The sequence below is a fragment of the Tamandua tetradactyla genome, chromosome 5 (genome assembly GCF_023851605.1).
Source record: "Tamandua tetradactyla isolate mTamTet1 chromosome 5, mTamTet1.pri, whole genome shotgun sequence".
In the NCBI taxonomy this organism is placed as follows: Eukaryota; Metazoa; Chordata; class Mammalia; order Pilosa; family Myrmecophagidae; genus Tamandua; species Tamandua tetradactyla.
The window spans coordinates 184,461,991-184,478,170 of NC_135331.1; the positions used below are offsets into that span (position 1 = coordinate 184,461,991).

Here is a 16,180-nt window from a genome sequence, read left to right on the forward strand (position 1 = left end):
ATACAGACAATCAAGTACAGTGGCTGGGTTACGATCCTAAGGACAAACTCAACCTGAGGGAAGGAGAGTGGACTTCACAGATGTGCTGGCATCTGCATTGGGTTCTGAAGCTGGCGACAAAGTTCACCGTCATAGAAGTGGAAAGACATCCCTAACGTAGGAACTAATACGAACAAATCCGGACTGTGAAACCTCACGTGGCTGAATCGCTGGATAAGAAGGCAATGAGCCGAGGCTGGAAAGTCACCCAGGGGACTGGTGATGTAGAAACCCATCTTACCCTGCCATGGAATTTAACATTGCAACTTTCCAGTGATGAGGGGTCATTAAAGACACTAATCTAAACTTTTTTTTCTGACTGTGTTAATGTAATTAACAACGTTTCACTTATAACAGAGTCTTTTATATAGGGAAGAACCGACTGATAGTACATAAAAAATCCATTATTGCCATTTGGTTTTATTTATTTATTTATTTTTGCATGGGAAAGCTCTAGGAATCTAATCTGGGTCTTGGGCATGGAAGGCAAGAGCTCTGTCACTGAGCCATCATTGCCTGCCCTGCCATTTGATCTTGAAACAATCCATAACTGAAAACACTATCGCCCACATTTGCGTGGACCACATTCTTCTGTCTCCAGAAATTGTATTTTCCTTTGTTCCATTTTTTTATAGTTGCTGTTTTTTCATGTCTAGGACATTCTTTCTGTTTCTTCTGCATCATTGTTAATATTTCTCATAATTAAATTCATATTTAGAGAATCATCTTCTTATCATTTAACTGTACATCCAATAGCATATTTTGCTCCTGAGATGTACTTTTTGAAGTTGAAGTGAAATTCAGTGTGTCAATAAATATTTTATGTGTTATCATTCTTTTACAGTCGTTTGTACCATATTTTTTAGTCTTTTCATTTTAGAATCTGAATCTGACTTTCCTGTTCATACTTTTATGCAGATTGTGCTTGTAGTGAGAAGACAATTCTTCAGAGCTTGGAACAGAGAAGAGATGCCTCTAGCATGAGAGACATTTCTCATAAATGAGAATTACGTATTATGAAAGTTGGAAGATCCTCTATAAATTGCTTAGTAAAATGCTGTTGGCTTATGAAAGAGGAGTGCACAGGGAAAGTGCCTGTCCCAATGTCAATGAACAAATTACTTGCAGAAATAAACCTACACCCCAGTTTTATTTTGAGATGGCTTTGGACTCTATCGTTCAAACAGGTTTTGTAATCACCACTGAGTTCCATCGGTTCATCTTTCTTTAAGTCCAAGCACTATAATGCGCAAACCTCAAATTTTTTATTGTCAAGGTTTTTGATGGGAATACAGATGTTTTAAATGAGTGGTTTTCGGAGTAGTATCTTTCTTTATTTGTATTAAAAATAAAATTAAATAAAATCCAAATTTTGCAAATTTTAATGATGTATTTTACCATTCCAAAGTTCCGAAGAAAGATCTGTATAGAACTTTCACTTTTAAGAATAGCTTTTCAGCTGGCTTAGAGTCTATTGTCATTCCATGAAAAAACTGGGTGGTAATAGCCAGTAAAGTACAAATAAATATTAGTTGAAATTCTGATAAGATTTTCACCTTCATTCCTGAAATGATCTGATCTAAAATATGTAATTTCACTTCCAATGAGAAGAAAGTTACAACATCCTTGATGTAAGACTAATAATTTCATTTGATTTCTGCAACTTGATTTCTATAGTATGGAGTTTAAACTCCACTGATCTTTTCTGAAATGTGGCATACCAAATCAATTAAATCTATTTTATTCGAGATAGTGTACATCAGTTCTATTTTTTCTTTTCCTAATAGGCCTTAGAAGGAAATAGGTCTATAAGTAGCCCCCCCCCCCCGAAAATATCAATGAAAAGGAAAATAAAAACCTCGTTGAAAATAATTTTTGCCTGTGGCCAATCAGCTTTATAATGAAGAAGCTTGTAGGAAATGTAGGAAAATTTCACCTTATAAAGAGAATGCAAATGGCCTATTACAGATTTAAGGGTGTCTTAAAATATAATTTTGACCTAATATGAAGATGTGACCAGTGATAAAGGATACAAACTTTACTTGAAGTATCCTTTACTTGAAGTAATTGAAGTTAAATTGTATTAAATACTGCCAAAAGAAATCTGAAGTGTCACTGTCATCAACTTGCATTCTCAGGAAAACCAAATCAATTTTACTCATTTACAATTAGATTTGATTGGGCTTTAAGAAATGATTTATATTTGAATTCCATTAATTTTTCATAAAGCTTGTTGGAAGTTAAATCAAGACAAAGTTTAAGAATTATAAGATAGGTGAATCAAGGACAATCATTTGATGTAAAAAGCTGGTTACTTTGAAGAACCTAAAAGATTGCCCGAGTTTCCATTAGGAGAATATATTGATGAAGGGGAAGCGTGCGGTGAGTGCGGAAGCGACACGTTGCATCCAGATATGTTATCTGTCCCGGTAACGTCAGGTAACTTCATTTAGCTCATCTCCCCACCAGTTCCTCTCACCCGAGAGGTGCCGATTCTCTGTAGGTGGGCCTGAGGATCCCAGGGTAAGGGAGAGTCCTGAAGGTACGTTTTTATGGTTTCAGTATGCTCTTCTATAAAATGTCCAATTTCTAAGAAAATGAAGGAAAAAGAAGGGAATAGAGGCCATATGGGGCTGAGGTGTGGCGCGTTTTATGATGGTTGAAAGGTATAATATTTAAACGGAAACAGAAATTTGGACATTACGATGACCTCTCTGTGTGCTGTCCGTGTGCCTATAATATTGTGCAGCAATGAGGGTTGCACAGTCGCTCATCAGAGAGGGCATATCATTAAAAACAAAGACCTTTCAGCTTTAATGCAGGTGTCCTAGCATGACCTTTAACTCTCACCATCATCATCAACACACATTGCCCCTTTCCTGGACTAAATTGTGCTGAATGGCACACCTACCAAGGAAAGCTGGAATCACATGAACCAAATGTTGCCTGATCTGCCGAAAATCAGGGTAACAGTACAAACTGTCCTTGAATAAATATTATTCTGCTGCTATAGGTAATATTTAGATCTGTCTGTTTATTAAAGGAAAAGGGGAGTGGAGAGGGAAGGAAGAAGGTGAGAAGGGAGGAAATAAGAAGGGATTTCCCACAAATTAATAAAATAATTGTGAGAATAAATCATTCTAAAAATACTAATTGAAAAGTAAGAAGTGAAATGTGTTACATAGTATACTGAGGCAGTGGAGAATTGTCACATTCTTTTTTTTTATAGGGTGTATGGTGGGGTCATATTTCACTATTTTTCCATGTGAGCATCCCATTATCACAGCACCACTTGTTGAATTTTTTGTTTGTTTTGCCTGCTTGTTTTTTGGGAAGTGCATGGACCAGGAATCAAACCAGGTTTCCCGTATGGTAGGTGAGCATTCTACCGCTGAACTACCCTTGTGCCCCCAAAGTTTCTTTTGAAAACACATAAACTGAGTCTGCCCATTTTCACATGTGTTGCATGGCTTCCAGTTGGAAAGCATCCTCTCTTCAGGGTGATTCCATGTCCCCCCGTTCTGGTTCCCCAGCGCCTAGCCTGTTGTGGGCGCTCAATAAATATTAAACAACCGAAGCACAAATTATTGGCAAAAAGTTTGGAATTCACAGGAACCAACTGTATTATCATTTAACATTTATTGAGGGTCAACAACACGACTTAGTCCACACGTGCCAATAAGTTATTTTATAATCACATGTTAAGCACATATTTCGATACAATTTGTGTTAACTAAACCTTCACTTTTACTCCATTGATTTTTAAAAGTCAAGTCATTTCTCTTTCTTTTTTCAAAACAGCGGACACACCAAGAAACATAAACATCTGCTATTCAAATAAGGAAGCTTCTCTCAGGGCAATCATTACTCTGAGATATTATTAACATCCACTTGAAAGTATGGGGTCATCTACAAGAAGGACACATCACAGGTTCCAAATAGACAAGGCCATACAGAAGGAATAAAAGAATCTGATCAAGGGAAGGACTTCAGGAAATATACAAAGACGTAATCGTACTTGGGTTTCACCGGCTGTTACGACAATTTGAGACATCAGTACAATGATGTTGGGCACCACAGCTTACAGCATCAGAGAAACAGAAAGACGGAAACTCCACAGGTGGACACAAATTAGCTTGTTTATGAATTTAACACATTTCTTAGTTGAAGGAAAAATGATCTTTTTAATTACACAGTATTAACTCTATTTGATACATTTATGATTCACATGCCCCGATTCTGCCCTTAATAAAATGACTAATAATTTTGTTCAGATTTTTTCTGGGTGATTATCAGCCACTCAAATTCGATCTAATCTTTTTTCATGGATACTTTTCTGTCAATGTACAATGCATTATACCAGTCTCCCATCTACTAAGAGCCTCTTAACTGGTTCCTGAAGTGATTTTCAGTTGTGAAGAGTGTGGCAAAGGAGAGTTAATATTTCTGTAAAGCAAATTTCAGTTTAATTTGGGGATGCTTCAATAGCCGAAACTGTTCACAGTTTTAAAGTGTGCTTTTTCCTTAGCCTGTGGGTCTTAGAATTTTAGAAATGAAAGTCTGTCTCCCCCTAACAAAGAAATAACCACTAAATTCTGAAATGAGGAACACCCTATTTTAAAACTTTGCTAAATAGAAACTGTTTTATGCTTGGAAAGAACATTAAAAATCATCTAATTCGGCTCCCTAATTTTAAAGGAAAGAGAACCCAAGACAGGGCCTAACTTTCTTAATTTAGAGACAGCAGCTTAATTAGGAAATTGTTGAATTTTTGCAACGTAAGTTTTTTTCAATCACAATCTAATAGTTGCAATTTATGAAATCTAAGTTTTCAAATATTGCTGACTGCACCATTAGGTTGCTGTATCCAGATTTGTTTAAATTAACCAAGAGAGTCGTCTACAAAAATGATGCAATTAAGGAATAATACGTAGTTAATTATAATTTTTCCTCTCCTATTTCCATTTTTAATTGGGGCTATAGGAAGGACTTAAATCATTTGTGTTCTGGTTTCTGAATCTTTGACAACCTTCACTATTAAAATCTACTTTTCCTTTACTAAAATACTCTCTTAGTTATACAGTATTTAAAGGCACAGTTCTTAAAATCTGGGTTGCTTGACATTTCTTCCTTCAACAAGTCCTCTATGTTCTCACTCAGCGCAGGAATCTTTATTGAACATTTCTCTATGCCAGGCACTGTGAAAGGCTCTTAGAACAGGTCATGTTAAAAAAGGTTTTAAGTGACATCCATGTAAAAGTGTAAATAAAAGAAAGAAAAGGAAGGATTATTTGCAGGTGATTTAATTTTGAACTATTTTCTTCACCTGTTCACTTTTGGATGCATGCCACTTAGAAAGAAAGAAATTAAGAACTAGAAGACCCTGCTAGCTCTGATTAGAACTTCCTAAATTTAAAAATTAACTTCAAAATTATCCTTAAAGCTAATTTTCTTGACTGGTCTCCTTCTCTGCCCCTCAAAGAGACAAGCCACTGACTGATTCTTCAGAGTCATTATTTTATTTCCCTTAGCTGTAATATGCATAACTTGTTAAAGATTTTTTGTTAGGGAGAGAGAGAGAAAGAGAGAAAGGGAGGGAAGAGAGAGGAGGGAGAAGTGTGAAAGTAGGATGTAGGAAAGAAGGTTAGTTTTTAAAAGGAATACTGAGGAGGAATATACACAAATAAATATAAGAAATTAAATTACAACAGAGTAAACAAGCCTCATGAAATGCAACTTAGCGTTTCTAAATATAATACAAGCATGTATAAGAAATCTCATAAATAATTCATTTTGCAATTTTTTTATCTTTGGAATTCCTTGGTTCTAAATGTGAGGATAACATTTATTGAGGAGAACATTTATTGCAGAGACCTGTGTATCTCTTGATAATTCTAGGTAATTGTAGGGGTGTGTGTGTGTGTGTGTGTGTGTGTGTGTGTATGCATGTTCCTTTAAGTTAGATGAGTCTATACAGTGTTTCTTAGTAGACAAAATCAAGTACTAAGTATAATAGAAAACATAATTCATCAAATATTGTAGATAAAACAGAATGACATTTTTAGACTTTCTCAGAACTTTAACACAATTCCTCACTTCTTACACAATGTAAGGTCTAATTTACTAAATAACATTAGCGTAGACTTCATTCTAACTCTCACTATGTGAATATCAACTAATGTAAAGTTAAGCTTAATCAATGTTCTCCAAATATAACGTATTCTGAATCAAGAGGTCCAATTATATAATTTTACCTAGATCACACATTTTGAAATCTAGCAAGAATTATGAAAATCATAAAGTATTTTCCTAATATATGGCCACACGTTAAAATTTAAATGAAAGAAAATAACTCTTACAAGATAATTTAATTATGTTTCATGCACTATTAACTAGTGTTCAATTATATATACTTTAAAAAAAACTGAAAACTGCATAATTAAGGAAGAACAGTACATGATAGTCTAGTGTCCCTTTACACTAGAGAGATAAGCAGCTGGGTGAAATCAAGGCAGATCTCATAATTTCTCTCACCTGCACTGAAATCTACTTTATAAGAAAGAGCATCTAAATACCACATGCTTCTCTAGGAATTTATCATTTTCCAATTCCATTCACATGTGTTTCCTGTTTGTGATCCACAACATATTGTTAGATAGGAAAGCGAAGTATAAATATCTTAATTCTTAAGAGGAAATTTAGGCTGAGTCTTGCCTAATTGAACAAGCTGAAATTCTGATCCAGTGACCCTACCTTTGTATTTTGTATTTCAGAAACTAAAAATGCCTCCTTTTTTGAGAAAGAAATGGATGGACTTGGTTCTACTGAATAACCGATTTTCAGTAGTCCATAGAATCAATAATCATTTGCAAATTTTATCAATATGATTATAATGTAAATTTATTTTGAAAATATCAATGAAAGAAATCCTAAATCTCTTTCACTGAATCTTTAATCTGACTTTATTTAGCTGAAATTTGAGAGGTTTTCATGATATATTTGTATGGGAAGTTCTAAGTTTCTCATCTCATGAGTTTAAATGTATCACAAATTTTGGAGAAGAAATTCTTTTGAATTTATCCTTGACAAAATTATTGGTAGTTTTGATTTCCCCCACATTATAATAAATAAAAGGAGAAGATCTGGGGGTTTTTGATCAACAACTAAAATGATTACCACTCTGAACTCTGACTGATGGTGTAACATCAAAAGTTTTAGTCTAGTGAACCGAGGCATCTGTTTCAAGCATATTCTGGAATAATATATTTACTAAATAACTACATAAACAAAAATAAAATACATAACTATTTTGCAGCATTATGAGTTATAATTTTGAAACTTCAGACCTCTCATAAATTTTCATTAGCTGAAGTCACAGTATAATCTCAAATAGCTTACTTCTGTTGTTCTTGTCCTTTAAGTTTTACATATTCTTTTTCTAGCAAAAGAAATTGTTTTGTGCACATAGGGGCATTTTCATTCTTCAAACTATGGTTAGTCAGGTGGTGTTATAAGGCAAATCAAACTGAAGTCTTTCTACCAGTTTCCCAAGATCATTTCCTCGTTCTCTGTGAGGAGTCTTCAGCATATCTCCCAGTGAAATGAAGCAGTCTGTGGTTTGTGCTCTGAACTTACACTCAAAGTTTTGGTTATACAAAAGTAAGACAAACCCAGATTGCCGCTTCCTATTCTCCCTGGTGCAGGGGCAGTGATACAGATTGAAAGGTTATTTTGTCTTCCGCCTGTCTGAATCCAGTGCTCTCCTCCTCATGCTGTGGTCTTTCTAAAGAAGATAATGTCAACCTTCATATTTTTTTACCTTGCTCCACTGCCTTGGTTGTTTTCTCTTCCTTTTTTCCAGGTACAGCTGCAAAGCAAAGATAAGGTTTAAATAAGAGTTTCCAAACAGAAATGCAACTTCTACTAAAAAAAAAAAGAAGTGTTTTGGAACATCTTGAGTGCCAAGTATTTTTCTTTTCAAAACAAGCATTTTAAAGCTTTTTCAGCACTTCTCATTTCTCTATAATCCAATTGAAACCAATTTTAAATCTAATCTTAGTGAATTAGGCTTCTTCTGACTAGTTTTCCCACACTCTTTTCTACCTTATTCTTTTATATTCTACATTGATAAATAAGCCCTACAAGCAACTCCATTTGACAAGACTGATTAATTGACTTACATTCCAAGTTAGTGCTAGAGCCACTTTGTATCTGCAAAATGTCAACTAGATGCTCCTTTAAATTCAAGCTGATCACGGCCTAACCAGTTGAAGGACAGTGTAGTCATGCTTGAGAGACATTTCAGTAGTAAATGAAGTCATCTCACATCACAGGTAACCACAGGAGAAACAACAGTGTGACCCTGACACTGCATGCCTTGCACTGCGTGTTCTCTGAGATTTATTGCTCTCAGTGGAGTGGTCACTGCTTACCTTTTTTAAATATTAAAATATTAAAACTTATGTGCAAAAATTTGGTCTACCGTGGTGAAATAAGGACTCAAGTAAGGATCATCAGAGTATGCTGAAGTGGATATTGCCGTCACATTGAGGGGGAAGTGGATATTGCCATGACATACAAATGTCTCCCCACTGAGAAGTGAAAGGGGGAAATTGCGACCTTGAGGTGAAGAATGTGACTGGCACCACCATAATGGAATGACAGGACTAAGAGCCATTATACAGGGACATCCAGATACTCAGTGCCCCCTGATGAGATGCAATGTGATGTATGCAGCCTGGCCGCTGAGGAAGTCGTGCCTAAACAGCCAATGGAACCCAATCAAGTCACAGATTTAGCTTTCAGTTCAGACAGAAACAGGGGATAGAGAACATATTAAACAAGACGTCAAAGAGACAGACCAATTAAAATGGTTTACAAGGGAACAGTCCTGATCTTTTCAAAAAGTCAGTGTCATGAAGCAGACATGAAGAAAGAAAGGGAGAAAAGAAGAAAGAAAGAAAGAGAATAAAGAGAGGGAAGGAAGGAGGGAGGAGGAGAGGGACATGGGGTGAATTTGATATTTAAGTATGAAAATTCTGAGACAATGGGAAATTCGAATATTCACTGATTTCCAGGAAAAGAAAAACAATGTCAATTATCTTGGCTATAATGAATAATGTTTTTCTTAGGCCTACAGCTTAGACATAATTTGCAGGGCATAATATATTAGGACTTCACAAAAATATTCAATTATCTTACCCAAATCAAGACCCCAAATGGATAAAATCATAGAACTCTAACACAAGGAAAGGCATTAAATTAAGAGGCACAACAATTTTTGAGGTTCACCTGTAGAGAAATCTCATATAAAAAAGCCTTATAGGGTGAGTTGCAGTGGACAATATGCTCTTTATTTTGTTCTTATTAAATTAGAGTCAGTGTTCAGTTAGGATAGTGGGAGAGGAACAGTACTTGGCTTCCATGTCATAATGGCAGGAGCCCTAAGACACTAGTGAGTTGAAGAATTCCAGAGCTGAATTATGACAAGAATAGAAATGTGTGGTTTCGCCAAATTTATAATTGTGGTAGGATAATCTCATTAATACATGGCCATATTCCCTTGAATAGTAACTGCAATTCTGATTTCTCTAGGGGATCCTGCAGCCTGGGAAAGGATACAAATATTGTAGTGTATACATTCCAGTTTTACCATTAATTGCTTATAAATGAGCATGCATTGTTTAACCTTGAGCCTTAACTATAAGTGAAAATACAGATAATTATACCTAGTCATAGAATCATTTTGAGATTTACATAAAAACAATTTAAAGAATCAGTCGGGTGAAAGAGCATAACAAATGCTCAGTACAAAGTTATTATTTTATTTACCTCCATCTAAAACATGATTATTTCCTTTACAGGCTAGCTTCTTATAATAGTTAATTTCACATGCCAACTCAGTGACGTCATAGCGCCCAGTTGTTTAGTCCAGTGCCAGCCCAGATGTCACCGCGGAGGTGTGTTATACAGACGTGGCTAGAATCTACAGCTGGTTGACTTTAAGGAGAGGGTCCTCAGTGATGTGGCTGGGCCTCATCGAGTGAGCTGGAAGCTTTAAGAGTAAATAACTGAGGATTCCAGTGAGAAGAAGAAAATCTGTCTCAAGCCTGCACTGTCTACTCCTCCCTGAATTTCTAGCCGGCTGGCCTCCCCTATAGATTTTGGATTAAAGACTGCAACATAACTGTTACCACAATTTCCAGCCTGCTGGTATTACAATAATCTATACAGGATTAAAGGATCTCTTTCTATTCTTATTCTGGGCTCCCTGTGTTTCAGTTGTTCAAATGAGTTATACAAATAGATTGAGTTAGATTATGTGCTACAGAAAATTTCAGTTCCAGACCAAATAAACCATTCTTCCTTTACTCTCACAGAGTATGTGCAGTTCTAAAATATAGATACTATTTTCCTTACCCCTAATGTTCTGAATTACTTTTACCCCAACCTGATCAGCTTTGTTCTTATCTCTAAATATCAGGTTATATATATATATATATAAAGCCTTTTAAAGTCCAGAAATAATAATCACCACTCTGGACTTAATGTGTCTGCTATAAAAGCTTACAATCTAGGCCCCTGTTTCCTTATAAGCAATTTCTAAAGGAGACCATACCCTTGTTCTTTTGTTCCTGGCTTATTTTGTCTCACCAAATGTCCCACATATTCATTCACATCGTTGTGTGCCTCACAACTTTGTTCCTTTATGCAGCAGCACAGCCTCTGTTCATAAGTATACACCATCATTCGCCAATCTAATTCTCCATCAGTACATCCTTCAACCATCTGCATTCATCAGCATCATGTATAGTGTCCAAAGTCTGCAGTCCATCACCATTCTCAATTTTAGATAATTTCATTGTTCCCAAGAGAAGGAAAACCAATAAACACACCCTCGCCAAACAGGAAATCTAAACCTCCTCTTAACTCTTGTCCCTCCCCCCATTATTTACCTCAGCTGTTGCTGTGGTAGTGCTGATGGTTTTCTTCTGAACACAGCCCATAGCATGCAATAGCAGATCCCAAACTGTGGGATCTGTCCTGCAACTACTTGTTGAAGAGTTCTATGAAAACTATTGCTTTTTTTTATTTCTTTGCTTTGTATATATGTTATATTATACAATAAAAAGTTAAAAAGAAGATAATAGTGAGAGGTTTGAAGGAGGGTACAGAATTGAAGAGTATTATTAAGGGGAAATTAAAGGATAAAAAGAGAGAGAGAAAACAGATTTGATGAATAAAAACCAAGAATAAGATAATTGAATCAAACTGCCTTTACAGTAATGATTTTGAATATTAACAGATTAAACTCTCCAATTAATATAAACAGATGGGAAGAATGGATTTAAAAATATGAGCCATCATTTACTGTTTACATCTTAGACCCAAAGATACAAGTAGGTTGAAAGTGAAAGGGTGGAAAGAGATACTCTATGCCAATGGCAACCAAAAGAAAGCTCAGGTAGCCATATTAATATCATAAAAAATAGACTTTAAATGCAAAGATGTCATAAGAAACAAGGAAGGACACTACATATTAATAAAAAGGACAATTCACCAAGAAGAAATAATAATGTTTGTACATCCAATCAAGGTGCTCCAAATTACATGAGGCAAACACTGTAAGAACTGAAGGGAGAAACAGATATTTCTACAATAATAGTCAAAGACTTCAACACACCACTCTCTTCAATAGATAGAACAATCAGACAGAGGTCCAATAAACAAATAGAGAACCTAAACAATATGATAAATGAATTAGACCTAACAGACATAAAGATCACTGCACCCCAAAACACCAGATATACATTCTTCTCAAGTGCTTATGGAACATTCTCCAGGATAGATCATATACAGGGGCACAAAACAGGTCTTAATAATTTTTAAAGGCTGAAACTGTTCAAAGTACTTTCTCTGATCATCATGGAATGAAACTGGAAATCAATATCCACTGAAGAACCAGAACTTCACAATATATGGAGGTTAAATTTAAAGAGAAATCAGTAAATATCTGGAACAAATGAAAATGAGAATACAACATATAAAAACCTATGGGATGCAGTGAAGCAGTGCCAAGAAAATTTACAGCTATAAGCACCCACACTAAAAAGGAAGAAAGAGGTTAAACCAAAGACCTAATGGAACAACTGATGAAATTAGAGAAAGAGCAGCAAATTAACCCTACAGCAAGTAGAACAAAAGAAATAACAAAAATTAAAGTGGAGATAAATGAATTGAAGAATACAAAACCAACAGAGAGAATCAATAAAGTCAGAAGTTGGTTATTTGAGAAGATCAACAAGATTAACAAACACTTAGCTAGACTGTCAGAATCAAAATGGAGGGAAATGCAAATAAATATAATCAGAAGTGAGAGAGGGATCACTGCCAAGAACCCTGAAGAAATAAAAATAAATATCATAAAAGGATATTATGAACAACTCTATGCCAAAAAAAACTGGACAATGTAGATGAAATGGACAATTTCCTTGAAACACACAAACAACTTACACTGACTCAAGAAGAAATAGACTATACCAACAAACCAATCACAAGTAAAGAGATTCAATCAGTCTCCAAAATCTTCCTACAAAGAAAAACAAACAGATGGCTTCACAGGGGAATTTTACCAAACATTACAAGAAGTAAGTGAAGAAAAGGGAATGATAGCTAACTCATTCTATGAAGCAAACATTAATACCAAAACCTGATATTAGGTGATGACATGTCTCCACCTATTTGGGTGGGTCTTGATTGGTTTACTGGAGTCCTGTAAAAGTGGAAATATTTTGGAGAATGGGAGATTCGGAGAGATTCAGAAAGAGCAGCACCACAAAGCAGAGAGTCCAGAAGCCAGTGACCTTTGGAGATGAAAAAGGAAAATGCCTCCCGGGGAGCTTCTTGAAACCAGAAGCCTGAAGCTTTTTCTCAGGAGAGAAAGCTAGTAGGTGACGCTGTGTTCACCATGTCCCCTTCCAGCTGAGAGAGAAACTCTGTGTTCGCCATGTGACCTTGCATTTGAGAAAGAAACTATGAACTACATTGGCCTTCTTGAACCAAGGTATCTTTCCCTGGATGCCTTTGATTGGACATTTCTATAGACTTGTTTTCATTGGAACATTTTCTCAGACTTAGAACTGTAAACTAGCAACTTATTAAATTCCCCCTTTTTAAAAGCCATCCCATCTCTGGTATATTACATTCTGGTAGCTAGCAAACTAGAACCAAGAAATTTTCCTTCTACTTCTATTAATGAATTATATAAAATGCCTCTACTGTTGCATTATTATACTAATCTCATTTATTACAATGATTTATTTTTTTAATGCTTTAGACTAAACTCACACTCCTGAAATAAAAGAAACAATAGCATTTTATCTCTCATCTATATAATCAGATTGCATTTACTAATATTTTGTTTAGGTCCGTGTTTCTGTGTCCATGAGAGAGGTAGGCCTGCATCTATGCTTTCTTGTTAGGCTCCTACTAGATTTTGGTGTCAAGGTCATTCTAAAACCATAAAATGAGTATTGCCTCTTTTTTCTATTCTCTGGAATGTATGGTTGAAGATTCGTGTCATTTCTTCCCTAGATATGTAGAAGAATCCAACAAGGAAGCCATCTGTTTAGATTTTTTTATAGGAAGGATTATAATGATGGATTAAAAATGCTCATTTTATTAAGTTTTGAATTTACTACAGAAAAATCATGTTTTCTTATTATCTGTGGGATTTGTAATGATGTCTCACTTGTCATTTCTGATATCAGCAGTTTGCATCTTCCCTCTTTTTAAAATATAAATCTTCTTAAGGGGCTATCAATTTTATTATTTTAGAAAATCAAATTTTACGTCCTTGTTTTTTGTTATACAATTTGTTTTGTACTTCATAGGCTTATATATATGCTCTTATATTTATTATATTTATTATGCTCTTATATTTATTATTTTCTTCCTTCTACTTTGTGATTAATTTCTGGTTTTTATTTCTTACCTTCTTGAAATAAACTCAGATATTTGATATTTTTCATTTCTAAGAGTATACATTTTCTTCTAAACACTGCTTAAGTGCATCCCAGGTTTGAATGTCATATTTTCTACACAGAAAATTCTCAAAATAGTTAGAAAATCCACCGTGATCTTTTCTTTGATTCATGGGATTTTTAGAAATGTATTCCTTTATATTTGGAAATTTAAAAATTGTTTTCATCTTATTTATTTCTAGTTGATTCCACTTTGGTCAGAGGTCTTATATAATTTTCATCTGAAATTTGTTAGTATTTGTTTTATGGCCTGGCATGTATGTGGTTAATTTTGATAAATCTGCCATGTATACTTGAAAATAATGTGTATTGTTAAATTAGGAGCAATGCTCTGTATGTGCTAATTAGCTCAAGCCTAATAACTTTATTGTTTTTCTTTATCCTTATTAATTTTTTTTCTGATTTTTTTTCTGTCATTTACACAGAGAGGTGTGTAAATCCCCAATGATAATTATGGATTCATCTAGTTCAGTATTTAGTTCTGCCAAATGTTGCTTTATATAGTTTGGGACTATGTCGTTAAAAGCATGCAAAATTAAAATTGTTATATCTTCCTCTGATTTTGTCATATTTTCCCTATCTTTATTAATACTTCTTTACTTAAAGCCTTCTGTCTTGTATAGTATATTTACATAGCTTTCCTTTTTTTTTTTAAGTATTTGCCTAGTCTTTTTCCATACTTTTACTTTCAATGTGTTAGCATCTTCATATTTAACTATGTCCATTGTAGGCAGCTTAAAATTGTCTCTGTCTTTACTTTGAAGTAGTTATCCAATTTACATTTAATGTCACCACTGACATATATATGTTAAAATCTGCCATCTTAACAATTTTTCTGTTTCCCCTATTTTTATCTTTTTTCTTAACTTTCCTAAAAATCAAGAATGTTTGCACAACATGGACTCTCCCTCTGTTAAATGCTTGCTAAAAAGCATTTGCTATTATTTTCAGGACTGTTCCAGGGATTGCTACGTGCATCCGTGTCTTTCTAGGGCTTACTTTTTTTTTTTTTTACCACTTTTCAGGAAACGCAAGAGCCACACAACACTTTATATATTTTTCCCCTACTTTTTGTGGTATTGTTGCCAAGTGTTTTAGTTTTTAGTTTTTTGTTTTTGCATGAGCAGACACTGGGAATCGAACCCAGGTCTCTGGCATGGCAGGTGAGAGCTCTGCCTGCTGAGCCACCGTGGCACTGCTCTGCCATATGTTTTAATTCCACTAACAGTGCAAGCCCCTCAAGACCTATTATTATGTTATTTTAAACCAAATATTCATATATATTTATCTACATATTTGATATTTTCATTCTTTCACCTTCATTTTTTGCATCAATAAGTTTCTATCTGAAATGATTTTATTTCCCCTAAAAACCTCTCTTCAGAATTTCATTTAGTGTGAGACTGAGGGAAATAAATTATCTCAGTTTTTGTTTGTTAGAATATATCTTTAATTTGCTTTCATATTTGAAAGCATTTTTAATAAAAAATTCTACATTAGTAATGATTTTCAAAAATATATTCAAGATGTCATTCCATTAGCAGGTTTTCATGCTTTCTCCTTGGGGAAAATTGTCATGTTTTTGCTTAGTATTTCCCTTTTGGAAAACAAGTTTCTTCTGGTAGATTTCAATATTTTTCTTTTTGTCTTCAGTTTTCATTGATTTTACTATAATTTTCCTAGTTATTTTACTTTGTTATTTTCCTACTATCTAAATTTGTGGCATGATGAGCTTCATCAGGTTTGAGAAAAATTGGCAAGTATCTCTTCAAAATTTTGCTTCCTCCAAGTCCCTTTCTCCCTCTTGGGACTCACTTATAATATTTTTATAAGATCCTGTCCCATTTATAGTTTTTCTCCCTGTGTTCAATGCCCTATCATTCATATTATTAATCTTCCTTCTTTCTACACCTATTATTTTGTTAAATCTATCTAAATCTTAATTTTATATATTATGCCACTGAATTATTTTATGTACTTTCCAGTCCTATGGCGAAATTCTCCATGTTTTTAATCTATTTACTTGTTCTGTTAGTAATAATTATTTTAAAGTTGCTACTCTCTCATAACTAGAATAAATATTGGTCATGTTTTATTTC

At 34.5% G+C, this 16,180-nt stretch overlaps 1 protein-coding gene across 5 annotated transcripts in view; it reads right to left on the reverse strand.

Annotated features, from left to right (window-relative positions):
• Window positions 1-16,180, reverse strand: part of TRDN (triadin) — a 435,680-nt gene that overhangs the window by 117,513 nt on the left and 301,987 nt on the right. For all 5 annotated transcript variants that reach the window (XM_077162803.1, XM_077162800.1, XM_077162799.1 and 2 more), the window contains one exon: window positions 7,859-7,906. In XM_077162803.1, coding sequence (XP_077018918.1) covers window positions 7,859-7,906 — 48 coding nt within the window. The remainder of the gene's footprint in view (window positions 1-7,858; window positions 7,907-16,180) is intronic.